Raw genomic sequence first — 14165 nt, 5'->3', positions numbered from 1 at the left:
AAAAACAAGCAATTAAGCTGTGAAGAGGCTAGACAAAATAATCTGTTCTAAATAATAAATGAAAACTTTTAATGAAACTTAAAAATTCACCATCCTGGTTGTGAAACAATATTACACAGACTGTGTCCCTGGTCCCTTGGCACTTACAAAGTAAAGTGCAGTACCAAAGTCTTGGAGTAAACCAAAGCAAAATTGACTGGTTCGCTTTCATTTGCCAAACCTAAATCACAATAAGCAACACTTAATTTAAATAAACAAGGTGTTTACAATGACAAACACAAAACACAGCACCAAACAGAAAAGCGGGCTAGGTAAATTGTTTCACTTAATCAAGTCCCTTAGTGGAATTGTTGAATGAAGGGGGGATATGGCTTGTGACAGACAGGGGTTCTCCTCTTCACAACAAGTCTCCACTTTGCCCCAATATTTGTTGAGTACAATTCTTTGAGTGCTATAAAGTTTTACCAGTCTTATGCTGGAATGTTCTGTTCACCACAGTTCTATGAAGTTGCTCAGATGCTCATGGGATTGGATTTCACTGTTGAACAGTGTCCCGTGGAGACACCATCTGGTCTGGTTTTATTGGATCAATTTTCGCTTTTGAGGTCTGAGGATGTGGACAAATTGCTTGCAGGGATGGAGTCTGCTATTAGTCCCCGGAACCCTTGCCCATCCTAGCTGATAAAAACTAGTCGGAGGGTGAGGGGATGGGACTTGCCCAGGGGGTTCAGAAGGTGGTCAATGCCTCTTTGATGGAGGGGATGGGGCCAGTGCTTCTGAAAAAGACAGTTCCCCCATCCTTTTGAAGGGGCTCACTTTCAACCATATGGTGCTGGGCAATTATCACTTAGTGGCCAACATCCCATTTTGGGAAAGGTCCTGGAGACAGTGGTAGCATCTCAGCTGCAGACTTACTTTGAAGAAACTGATTTTCTGGATCCATGCCAACCTGGTTTCAGGTGTGATTACGGTACAGAAACAGCCTTGCTCACCAACAGATGACCTTTTGGGGGGTGAGAGAGAGGGAAAATACTACCCTGCTGATTCTCTTTGATCATTCAGTGGTTTTTGATACCGTGGACCATGATATTTTGCTGAACTGACTCTAGGGAATGGGGTTGGGGGGCACTGTGTTACAATTATTTTCCTCCTACCTTTGGGGTTGGTTCCAGAAGATAGCATAGGGAGGCTCCTGCTCTGGGTCCTGGGAACTCCCTTGTGGGGTTCCCCACGGCTCAGTCCTGTCTCCTATGCTATTCATCATCTACATGAAGCCACTGGGTGAGGTCATCAGGAGATTTGGAGTCACGTGTCATCAATTTGCGGATGACACCCAGCTCTATCTCTCCATTTCGTCAAAGTCAGAAGAGGTGCTCTGTGTGCTGGACTGCTGTCTGGAAGCGGTTATGAGCTGGATGAGGGCCAAACTGAGGTTCAGTCCAGACAAGACATGTTCTCTGTGTTCCACACTCGCGCGTCTGTGAGATTGCAGTGTCATCTTTGAGGAATGAAAATGACAACTACAAATGCACTGTTTTCTTCTTTCCAGGATGTGGAGTTCAGTTTTTCTCAGAATAAACAATAGCCCCCCCCCCCTCTCCTGTAAACATTCTTTGTATTCTGCTATGCATGTGAAGTGTAATTTTTTTAAAAAAAAATTCTGTTGGCTGAAATGCTTATGGGTGAAAGGTATTAGCCTCAACCAATAATGTCGAAGTTTTAAAGTTATGGCCTTGTCAAATAGATGTGTTGGTTTTCACCAGAGCTAATGGCTCATTGGACCCTGCTGTTAAGATGTTTTCAAAGAAACATCTGGTTAACATAACAAAACTGTTATGTTAGAGATGTCAGGAGTAATTTAGAGACATCTTGTCGCACTGTGTATTTCCTACCATGGTATAATAATGCCAATGTTGCTTTGATCAGCACTTGAAGGATGAGAACCATATATTCAGATTCCGGAATAAACAAGGTATCACATGGGGTCGAGCTGACACCTGAATGTCCTTGTTGCCTCATTTTAACGTAAAATCTCCGCCCAGGGGTGGCACCTAGATACGACTTTTGGGTCATATGAAGCGGGCTTCACACGTACTGGTATGCAAAGGGGAAGGTATATTTGACCTCACTGATGCTGCTGTGATGCTGCTGAGTTTATGACTCCATAAACTGCACAAAACCTGAAAACCCTTGGTGTTCTGGACTCCTGCCTTTGGAAATTGCCGCTGCAGCAACAATAAACCATTCCTTTTATTTAACACTACATCTCGCATCTTGAGTGTTAATTGGGCCACGGCTCAGGAGTATACAACTGATGAAAAGTTCCCTAGACACACCAAGATCACAGGGCACCTGGTTCTGGAAGGAGCTATATTGTCCCAGAACAACCAGGTGCAAGATCTAGGGGTGCACCTGAATTCATCATTGTCCTTTGAAGGTGAGACTTCCAGCAGCTCCATCTGGTTTGCCAACTCTGCCCAATTTTGGACTATACACAAGGCATGTGAGAAAGCGGCTGGCTGCAGTCCCAGAAAAGCCAGTCAAACACACACTCCTTTGAGAGTTTTGTATATGAGAGCTATAAGTATTTGACCATTGAAGGAATTCTGAAACCAAACTCACTGGAGATTGGTCAGCACAAAGGCAAACATGGTTGTGGAATAATGATAGATTATTTACAAGTTGGTAATATTTGTATTATTTATATTGTAAACTGATAGCATTATTTGGTTTAGAGATTCAAGGACTACTTTTGTATGCATGTTAACACAAGAATTTTCATTATAAAGATTTAAAATGCATTGCTGTCGTAGGACAAGTGTGTTAGCCCTCAGGGTGTAAAAGTAGTTTGGCCATTTTTGGACAAAGGTGTTACCGTGCTACCAGGGTAACTTTAATTATTTCAGTGTGACTTCAGCTCTCAGCAGCGCGGAGGAACAGAAATTGGGACCCAACACAGCGAGTCTAGTAAACAATAAAAGATTCTTTATTGCGATGCTGACCTAAGTGTCAGAACCTTCGTCGTACAGCAACTGCACTGCCTAGCAGCTTTACAAAACCTTTTAAACACTTTCTCCTTTCGGGAAAACCGGGAGACCGCAGTACAGCCCATCACCATTGATTAACAAACAAAGAACCAATCAGATTCCAGAGGGGAGTCCCTTCTTGAATTTCGCAGTGGATTCAGAGTGAGGTGCTGACGTAGGAGCGGTCAAGTTCAAGGTGGGAAAAACACAACGGATTCACTGGGTGATGAGATCAGGAAACGAAACCTAAGGGTGCAGCACCCCTTATCTGCTGGGTGATGAGATTAAGGCAGGGTGATGTTCGTCTCCCAGGGTTTCCTTTGTTACAAGTCTGGTCTCGGTTTTGTGAATGAAAAGGACATACCAAGGTGGGGCAGGGCTGGGCTGTCACCAGCATTTCTGCCTTGAGGAGAGTTTGGCCATGCTGAAAGGGGCTGATGGGAATTGTAGTTCCTGAACATCTGGAGAGCCGCAGGTTCCCTACCCCTGGTTTATACAAACACAGAACAAATCCTCTCTCCTGCCTAATACAGAAATTATTTCTGTCTAAACTACAGAAAAACAAAATAAAGTTTCATTTTATTTGGAAACAAAGATCAGAACTGGATATCTTGATTGCTGACACCGCTCTCAAAGGCAACCTGGCCAGAGAGTTGCATGTTCTGGTAGCATCTTGATTGGACGACTGTGATGGGTTCTGCTTGGGGCTGCCCTTGAAGACAGTCCAGAAGCTGCAGCTGGGCGTAGCATGCAGCAGCTAGGCTGTTAGCCGGTACATCTGGCTGGATATACATCATGCTGGTCGTCATGGAACTGCACTGGCTCCCAATTTACTTCTGGGCTGAATTCAAGGTGTTGACACGGACGGCCCTCAACGGCCCAGCATACAGGCCATTTCCTTCACATTCAAGCTGGGCTGCAACGCACAATTGTCAATCCAATCAATCAATGTAGTCATTTATTTATTAGTACGACATGAGGGTTCAAAGGGGAAAGGGCAGAGGCCACTACGAGAGCCAAAGTTCAAAGGCGACCAATCGGCACTGTAGGCGCAGCGGGGCCCTTTCCTGCGCCATACGCAGGTGCGAAGGGGCGGGGCTGCACGTGATTGGCGTGACCCTTCACGCCAATCTAGGGCGTTACAAGAACCCCCAAGGACGTTGGCGGCTGCAGCCTGTCAATCATATTTTATCCTGCCCCCTCGGCAGTCCTTTAACCAATGAGCTTTTAGAGGATCAAGCACACATTTGGCCTTTAAAAAACACCTCGCGATTTAGCCAGGCTAATGTGTGAGAGTCCCGAAGCGCTTTTCTTTGGTCGGTTCCCCGAGCCTGAAAAGCAAATACGGTTTTAAAAAAAGGTTGCGCGCGCACCATCCCCACCGAACCGACTCAGGCGGTTGGTGGACTCCTATGTCAATCACGGCTTCCACCTCCTTCAATCGGCGAGCGGGATTCGACCGAGCCTTCGGGATGCGATTCGATTGGGCGAGACATTCGCGGTCGCCGCTGAATAGCGGTATGACGTCTTCCGTTCCCTTCCAATACACGAGCCGGCGTTGAGCGCTCCTTCCCTTGCTGATTGGCTGCCCTCTTGTTTTTCTTTAATCCCGCCTTCTCCGTCTGCCAATCAGAAGGAGAAGACTCCTTCCCTGCCATTCGGAGAGCCCTATGGCACTCAAGCCGCAGCGCCCGCCTTGGTGGGCTTCCCATAGGCTACTCCAGAAGACCGCCTGTTTCCTTCCACGCCCGTTGGCCGCGTGCTCCTGTCAGTCGCTTCGCCGCGGCACGCGATTGGCTGGCAGCGAGGGCGGGGCGGCAGGGTGCGTCCCGCCCCCGGGCGTTCCCAGCGTGCAGTGCGGGCGTGTGTGTGTGTGTGAGGCGAGAGCGAGCGCTCGGCCTTGTTCCCGCGTCGAGCCCTCGTTGCCTCCGCCTCTCCCGCCGCCGCCGCCGCCGCCGCCGCCGCCATGTCGGACTATAGCGCGGGCGGGCCGCCGCCGCCCTCAGCCGGGCCGCCGGGCGCGGGCGGAGGAGCCGGAGCTGCCGGGCCGCCTAGTCAGGCAGGTGGAGGAGGCGCTGGTGGGGCCGGGCAGGCTGGGGGAGCGCCGGGTCCCGGGCCCGGCGGGATCCGGAAAGACGCCTTCGCCGACGCGGTACAGCGCGCCCGGCAGGTGAGGGGACCGGAGCAGGCGGCGGCGGAGGGAGCAGGGGGCGCCGGCGCGGGTCTCTCCCCTGGCCCGCGTGGCTGCCGGGTCCGGCCTTGGCTGGCTCTCCTCGCCCCGGAGGGACGCGGATCGGCTGGCGGTTTGCAGGCCCCGCGGGCGCCGTGGATCTCGGGGTCTCTTTACCGTTTGCCGGGCCCGCCTCAAGGCCTTTCCGGACAGACTGGACTTTCGGGGTGGGGGGGTTCTCGCAGAACTGGGGAGGGGGGTGGAGCTTGAGGGCGGGGCCTCAGTGGGGTGCAGCCCCGCAGCAGATCCCAGTCTTTTTCGCCCCCGTACCTGTTGGCAACCCACCACTGTGAACGGCCCCCTCCTGGCTTATGCAAAGCAATCACATAGTTTCGTTTTTTGCACCCCGCCCCCAAATGTCCAGGTTGTGAACCACCGTCCCAAACAGCCCTCCAATAGCTGACATTTTCTTCAGAGGACCTGATCTCAGTTGGGATTCCAGAAAATCTCCAGCTTGCGTCTGGAGATTGGCAACCGTACGGGGTCGGGAACCTCCTGGTGATTTGGGGGACGATGCTGGGGAGTGGGGGGCTTTGGGGGCCTCCCTGGGGGACAATACTACGGAGCCCACCTGCTGGGAGTGCTGTTTTCTTCATTTCTGTAGCCTGGAGGTCAGCTATAAGTTCCAGCAAATCTCCAGGCCCCAACAGGAGGTTGGTGTTCCAAAGGCAGGCTGCAATGGCAGAGCTCCCCCCTATAGCCTTCAGCAGGTCTTCTCGAATGCATTCCCTTCACCAGTTAACAGGTTTAAAAGCAGGTCTCATGGAGCATTTTGCTTTGATCAGCTGCTTTACTGACCACTCCATGGGGAACTTTGTGGCTTGATGGAGAAAACCACTGAAAAACACAATTTGATGCGTGGTAGAGTGGTTCTCTAGCATGTCTTATTCTAAAGGAGGTAAAGAGCGGCTCTTGGATCTTGGCTGCAGATAGAGTAAAAAGACCAGTTATGCTCCAGAATTAGCAGAACAGATTTTAATCCTTTAGACAGTTGTGTGGGGAGGTGATTTTCGTTAAAGTACTTCCTTGTTTAAAAAAAACAAACCCTAATGTACTCACAGTCCAGGAAATATCTGCCATGCATCCCCTGAGGAGCTGGTTTTCTCCTTGCAAAGAAATCTTTTACACGTGCAGAATGTTGTTTCCCTCCTTAAGCAGCCACGGTCATTTCTACTGTCGCATTCATTCTACTCTAGAACCGGTCTGTATATTCCTAGACTGAGGTGATAGATGTCTGTATAATTTCAGACGGCAAATGATGGTGCGAGGCAGATTTTTAATTCTAATCTTCATCTGTGCATGCGTTGCAAGAATGGTAGACTGTAACAATAAAATGGCTTAATAATAACCTACCCATCACCACTGTCAGTCTGAAAGCGGCTGTGCTCTTGGAAGATCTAGTTTGTTTTTCTAACATACTGTACATTTTCATAAGAGCACTTTTAAAAACAGACCACCACCCCCGCACCTGAAATAATGTCCCCTTGGCTAGTCCAGAATGGCTCATCTGAGATCTGAACTCAGACATGGTCTTTCCCAAGCAGCAGAATAAGATTGTGAAGCCCTGGTGGTGAGAGATCATAGCTTGCGCCCCCCCCCCCCCCCCCCCCCCCCCCGACTGAAACTTTTTTGTAGAAGTTACTGTTTTGCATTGGAGCAAGACTTCTTAGGCTGGGAAAAGGTGTAAAACTTTGCTGAGCAGAGCAGTAAAGATATAACGTATTGTGGAAGGCTTTCACTGCCGGACTCAACTCGTTGTTGTGGTCTTTCCAAGCTGCGTAGCCATCTTCAGAAGTGTGTCACAGAGAGAAGTGTGTTACACACTGTGTAAGGATAAGGATATAAACCCTTATGTTGAAAATTCCTCTATGCAAAAGAAACCTGTGTGAAGAATGAATGCATTTAGTGCTGCTTTTATTCCTCTCTCATGTTTGTTTTTTTGTTTTTTGCATGAAGTGATAAATTCCAAGTAACCACGTGGATCCAAAGGGAAGTTCTAAAAGAAAATCTGTGCAGCACCCCTATCAACCAGAACCAAACACAACCATGTACAAACTTTCCAGTTGTCCAGCCTCCTTGTTAGTCTGGAAGTTCAAAAAAGATGGAGAAAAAGTTTCAGGCCCTGATTTAGGAGGCTGTTAGTCTGATTCTTTTAGAGACTCACTCAGATATAGTATTGGGATGCGAGGTGTTATTGACATTTGCTAGACATGGTCTTGTGTGTAGAAGATGATGAGAATAATTATAGTATCTATTGGGAATAGATAAATCGGGATAATTATAAGATTCTTTATCACCAAAAGGAATGTATGGGCCTCTTAAAAGGCTGAGAGCAGATGAAAAACGTGGTTGTCCTTACAATAATAATTTTTGAAATTGATTTGAGGATCTACGTCAATTGGCCATGCTGGCAGGGGCTGATGGGAATTGTAGTCCCTGAACATCTGGAGAGCCGCAGGTTGCAGACCCCTGGTCTATGTCAAGTTGACGAAAGCCACACTGGGTAGCACTAAGAACACCCTTGGGCATATGTTCGCCTGAGTGATTGACCTGGTCATGCAGAGGGTCATATGACTAAACAGAGGGCAGAACCCAGGTCTCCTGCCCTGTTTCCCCCAGGACGTTGACCTGTAAAGGAAACCATGAGAGAGAAGGGTCAGTGTTCTCCTGTGTGGCAGGGCCAGGTATTGCATTGTGTAAATCTAAGGTTGTTGCACGCAGTCAGTGCTTGATTGGCTTCTTGTAGCTAATTGATTTTCTGTGGTAGGGTTAGGTTTTTCAGAAATCTTTTTGGAGTCAAGGAAGTTCTTCATTGGGGGAGACAAGCAACTGGAGAAGGACCCTAGAAAGGATTGGACTCAGTTCAGTATTTTGCTAGGTACAAGGACTTCCGCCAGCAGAGGAGTGCGACGTCCGCAGATGTCCCCCTCCCTTGGCAGCCTGAAAATCCTCTGAAATAAATAATGCTGCTCCTGAGGAAGGTGGGATCCCCAAGAATAAGATTGGGGCCATTTCAGGCTGCTTTAGTAGGAGTAGAACCACAAAAGACCTACTATCCTGCTAAGTTCTTGTACCCATAGAAATACCTTGTCAAATCCAACTCAGGGTCTGGGTTTATTTTACTCAGCTGTGGCGTTGGAGCCATCCGAACTTAGCTTCCCTTGTTCATGTGCAGTTTAATTAGCTTTGTTGCCAGTTCATTAAAGTCTAAATGTTGTATGGAAATCAACCATTCTGGACAGAGGCAAGGGATAACGCTTGTTACATATGCCTTTTCTGAGACTGCTTGGCTGTATTTGTCATCTGTTCTTCACTGCTTATATTTTTGTGTTTCTGGAAAGGTGTCAGAATATTGACAGTTTGAGGGCAGAAGGGAGATGAATGACTGATTGCAGAATCTGCTTGGTTTTTGAGCTGCTGAGGATGCGATATAATTTTTACCCTCTTGACCATTGGTTTGGAGAAGTTTTGTTCAAGTGATGCTACGTAGTTTGAACGCCAAACCTTCAGCAGAGTACACCTCTGGAACGTTTTTATGGGCATCTTTGCTCAAGTGTTTCTCATTTATCAGCAATACGGCAGTCTTGAGCCAAGAGAGAATTCTCTCTCTTTCTAAATAAAACATAATCAGTGTGTTTTACAGCGCAATCCTGTGCGGAGTCACTCCTATCAGAGCTTTTTGAAATCAATGGATTGGACCAATTAATTTGTAGTTAAATCTTTTTAAAACAAGCAGAAAGGATTTATATATATATATATATATATATCACTGGAAGACTGAAGAAATAGATTCTAATATCTCATTCCTGGGCATTGTTACTTCAGAATGGGTTACATTGAATTCAGTGCAGATTTTCAATATTAAGGGTGCTTCAGTTTGGGATGCTAAGAGTGTCACATTAATGTGCTGCATCTTCCTTTGTATGTAAGTGCCGTCAAGTCGCAACTGGCTGATTTTTGGCAAGCCTGACGGGTCTTCAAGGCAAGTGATGAAGCAGAGGTGGTCTGCCATTTCCTGCCTCTGCAGAGTCTTCCATGGTGGTCTCCCACCCAAGTACCAACCCTGCTTAGCTGACAAGATTGGGCTGTGCTTCCAGTACAGTGTTTTTGGTTTCTAGGTGTATTCAAATAGCTTAAACTGGTAGCAAAAATATACGGAACTATTCAGGTGAAACTCTACTGGCAAAAAAGTGCTGAGGACTTCAACCTGGAAGTCCTTCAGGGCCGCTGAGGAATCAGAGATAGGAGTCCAGATTGCGTACATTGTCACAGAGACCAAAAGAACCAGCTTCCTTGGTGACTTCAGGAAATGTCAGCCTGCCTGTACATAGAATTCTCTCCTGACATCCAGTGAGCACATGGTGTGGTTAAAATAAAATTGTCCTTTTTGCCAAAAAGTGGAAGCTATCCATGACGACCAATTAAATCCATGATCATTTACATTTAAAACACCCAAACAAACTTGGGAGTTTCTTTCAAGCCAGAATGTCTTCACTTTCAGCCCCAAATGTGGGGGGGGGGGGAGGGAGCATGAAGCCTGAGAATAAACTTTCTTTCTTTTCGTCATGAACAAAATTGTTCTTGGTACAGTATTTGGTCACATCTGTCTCCAAAACTGCCCAGAAGGGGACCTGCTGACTTAAACCTTGGTTGACCCTGTTTTGTCTGCTATTCAGGGTTCTTCTCTCCCTGTAATCCTGTCCCACTGTCTGTTTTTTCCGAACACCTTTTGTGTGGACTTTTATTTAGTTTAGGATTTCTTTTTCTGTTCTCAGTAAGTTCAGATTGCAGTGGTATGCCCTCCTGGCTGGGAAGGTGCACCTGACTCGCTGACTTTCAATCTTCAGGTGATAGTTTTATTTAGGACCGCATTTGACTAGTTTAGTTTTGATTTATTGGCAGTCCTAACTGAGATTTTAAACGATGGTAATTTCTTTTCGTAATTGTGGTTTTGTTAGCAGCGAGTTCCGTAAGGTAGAAAGGTGGCTAATGAAAGTTTTAAATAAATAAGGGGGGCAGAATCACAGCAATATTATTTCCCAATTTATAGTCCCTTGAAATCGAAATGGATTGCTGATGTTTTATGTTGTATTTTGTAACGGAATTTATAAGTGCAGTTTTTGAGAGGGTGGGACTTCGTGTTATAAATGCCCTTAGTTTCTTCAACTAATTTTCACTGCTGTGGTATTTGCTGGTTAGGAATTTTGTGTCTTTTTGCACTCTGACTCCAGAGGTTTAGTATTAGAAACCCCCACCCTCAGTAATCTCCCAGGTGGGGTCAGTGCCAGACCTCCTGCTCTTCTACCCTGATTACCTTCTGAGATCTGATGAGATCATCTAACCTGGACCATTGAAGTCAGGGCATCCCTGTACTCCTATGGGATGAAAAGACTGAATGTTATTTTCAGCTGATTTGGTCCAAAGTGATGGCCATATCTCTTATTCCAAGTGTATCCCAAACTGTAAATGGGATTTCATGCCCCAAATTTATGTTCCATATTTTAAAATAAAGCCAAATATTTTCTGGCTTAACAGTCTCAACAGCACGTAGTTCTGGATCATGTATTTTGAACAGGTGATACTTCAGATTTAATTATTGGTCGGCGTTTCAGTATATCCAGTTTTAAATCAAAGGACGTTAGTACAGCGGCCACTTCCTCCCATCTGCTTTTCTCCCAAATTAGTTTCTCTATACCAAAGAAAACAATTGATTGCAAATAACTCCTTGTCTTAGCTGGATTATCTTTTCTTCAGGCTTCATAAATCTCTTTTATTCTTGCTTCTAAAACAGTTAGCTCTACCCGAACTGGACAATATTTTGAAACCCTGTCAAAGGTTAAATGATACTGCTGGGTCTTAGCAGTTTTGTTGCCTTAGAAGTCAAATGAACTCTCCCTTAAAGTATTTGATTCTGAAGTACGCTCTCATTCCCAAATACTGTGTCAAAATACAGTAGTAGTTCTGCCTCTTCTCTTCTGGGGAGTAAAATTCAGAGTTAAATTTCATGTACTCTCCCATTTTCTGTATCTTAATTCTTGTCATTTCCTGCTTTCATTAGGGGCACAATTTATTGCCTTTATTTTTATTGGAGTAACATTCTGGCTTATTTCCTTGTTCAAAGTAATACTGGTTTATTTATGCTGAAGTTTTTTTAGTTTCTGGGGTGCTGTGTGGTTTCCGGGCTGTATGGCCGTGTTCTTGCAGCATTCTCTCCTGACGTTTCGCCTGCATCTGTGGCTGGCATCTTCAGAGGATCTGACTTTCAGTTTGCTCGAAGTTTTTTTTAACCTTTCCCTCATTAAAGTTAAACTCCGTGTGGCTCTTTGTATTGCCTATATTGTATTTTCCTGGTGGTTTCTAGGTATTGTTCTAGTGTCTGTTTAATATTAATTTAGGTGTTCTTAAATGGAATGATGATCTAACTGTGACCTTTTCTGGGTGGGAAAGATCTTGCCATTGTGGTCCATCTAGGTTAGATTACAGTGGTGTGCTCTTTGTGGGGATGCCCTTGAAGACTGTCTAAAAGGTGTGGTTGGTCTAGAATGCTGCAGCCAGAATGTTGATGGGAGCTGGCATCAGGGACTCTTTCATTCCAATCCTGTTCCATCTACATTGGCTCCCAGTTTGCTTCCAGGCCCAATTCGAGGTGCTGCTATTGACCTTCAAAGCCCTGTAAATACAGCTTGCAACCAAGGACTGCCTCCCCCCATGGGAGCACATGGACCACTTTTGGAAAGTCATGTTTCAGGTGTATAGTAGCTAATCAGAGAGCTGCCAGAGCCCTGCAGGAGGTGGACAGGACCATATTTAAACTTAGCTTTGTTGTTCCAGTGATACAAGTCAGATGCTGGCAGAAAAGCTAAACATCTAGTACAGCCAGGAGGGGTCCTTTTCATTTGAGTTTGTTTGTTTATTTATTTATTTCCCCACATTTTAATCCCGCCCAATTCCCCGCAGGGCTCAGTTCGGCATGCAGTCACTTAAAAACGGAATACATTTAAAACAACAATAAAATAGTTAAATCTAGTAAAACTCAATAAAATGCAATATAATGAACAGCAACCTAATAAAATACAGTATAATAAACACACAGCCTAATAAGTTGGCGCCAAGTACTCTTACCCACGGGAGGCCAACTAGGATTAAAAAACTGACCTGGCTGGCTTGATGGAAACGCCTGGTGCAGTGGTGGTGAACCTATGGCACTCCAGATGTTCATGGACTACAATTCCCATCAGCCCCTGCCAGCATGGCCAATTGGCTTGGTCTTAGTCCTTGAACATCTGGAGTGCCATAGGTTCACCACCATGGCCCTGGTGGAATGGTTCCGTTTTGCAGGCCCTATGGCAGTGGTGGCGAACCTATGGCACGGGTGCCAGAGGTGGCACTCAGAGCCCTCTCTGTGGGCACTCGTGCACAGAGTTCATCATGTGGGAGGGGGGTGGAATTCACCCATTTGAAGCATTGCACGGTTGCTTCACAAAGCTTGCTCCTGAGTAACGCGTGCCTCGGAGCCAACCATTTTTTCTAAACTAAAACCTCAGTATTTAGGTTACATTGCCGTGTTGGCACTTTGCGACAAATAAGTGGGTTTGGGGTTGCCATTTGGGCACTCGGTCTCGAAAAGGTTCGCCATCACTGCCCTATGGCATTGATTGAGATCACGCGGGGCCCTGATCTCAGTAGGGCCCCAGGTTGGGGCCAGAACAGTAAAAGCCCTGGCCCTCGTAGAAGCTGGCCAAATGTTCTTTGGGCCAGGGATCACCAGAAGATTCCCCTCTGATGAGCGGGGGGCCCTAAAAGGGCAATATGATATGTCTTTAGAAAGACTAGTTTGTTGTGCCAGAAAAACAACAACCCTGAGGTCTTCATGCACACTTCTGTTCAAGCACAGAATAGTTAGTGGAAGGACACCATAAAGTACAGGCCGTTTTCCACTGTAATCAAAGCAATAATAATAAAATGACAATTAAACAGTAATTAAATTAATAGTAGCAACAGTGATGCGAAAGTCTTCAATTACAAAAGCATGTATATGTATTAGGGTAGAAATTGACTGGCCACAATCCAAAGCCAGAAGAACCAGTGGAATGAACAAGAAGAAACAGTCTGAGAGCTAGCCCCCTCCCACCATCCCCCAACCTTCACAGTTTTACTTGGCATGGGATGCATGAGATCTGGACCCAGTTGGTTGGTCACTGGAAGGAATTCCAGAAGGGAGATGCCACAATAGAAGCCTTTGTCCCCAATAGGAACTCTTCTACAAGCGAATAGGCCTCCATAGATTGGGGATCACCAGAGTGGGCCCTGTGGGCACCCACCAGCACCTTTTCTGATGCCTGACAGGTGGTTTTAGAAAGTCAGCAGGACTAGGTAGGGTATGTTATTTAAGTTGTAGGCCGCCTTTCTCCTTCACGGACTCAGTGGGGGCTTCTGGGTGGCTGTGCAGATTAAAAAGTGTTAAACGGCTTCTGCTTAAAATGTTGAAGAGTTACTTTATGCACGATTTCACTTCTCGCAGCGGTCATTGTATTGTTACGCCCACCATCCTGTGTCAGAATTCCAAAGGCACCCACAGTCCCAGAAAGGTTGGGACCCCTGCCAGAGGTGCTTATGACTGATCCACAGGCTCAGATAGAGACAGATGACTGTTAACCAAGCCTGATCCCCATCCATTCAATCCTTTAAAGCTGTTTTCTGCTCTAATTGAGACTTTTCTCCTACTGAATTTAAACACCTGAGAATTCATTTTGTGACTTGTCTTTATCATCATCAATAATAATAATAATAATAATAATAATAATAATAATAATAATAATAATAATAATGGTTTAATATACCTGTCTCACCCTGCATACTCTTTTTTTGAAATATTACCATCTGGCAGACGATGTAGGATCATAAAAACA

The 14165-nt window shown here is 46.0% G+C and overlaps 1 protein-coding gene across 2 annotated transcripts in view; it reads left to right on the top strand.

The window, feature by feature from the left end:
* Positions 1 to 4866: 4866 nt before the first annotated feature.
* The window catches only part of LOC125429066 (KH-type splicing regulatory protein), a 37767-nt gene continuing 28468 nt past the window's right edge, over positions 4867 to 14165 (top strand). Inside the window, exon 1 of one of the 2 annotated variants that reach the window (XM_048489832.1) lies at positions 4867 to 5085. In XM_048489832.1, the coding sequence (XP_048345789.1) occupies positions 4993 to 5085 (93 nt within the window). In that variant the 5' untranslated portion in view covers positions 4867 to 4992. Of the gene's footprint in view, positions 5197 to 14165 lie in introns of both variants that reach the window. The other variant, XM_048489831.1, reaches the window with a different exon arrangement.

The sequence above is a fragment of the Sphaerodactylus townsendi genome, linkage group LG03, assembly GCF_021028975.2.
Source record: "Sphaerodactylus townsendi isolate TG3544 linkage group LG03, MPM_Stown_v2.3, whole genome shotgun sequence".
Classification (NCBI taxonomy): Eukaryota; Metazoa; Chordata; class Lepidosauria; order Squamata; family Sphaerodactylidae; genus Sphaerodactylus; species Sphaerodactylus townsendi.
Note: the sequence above shows the minus strand (reverse complement) of the source record. Positions and strands in the feature narration are given on the sequence as shown.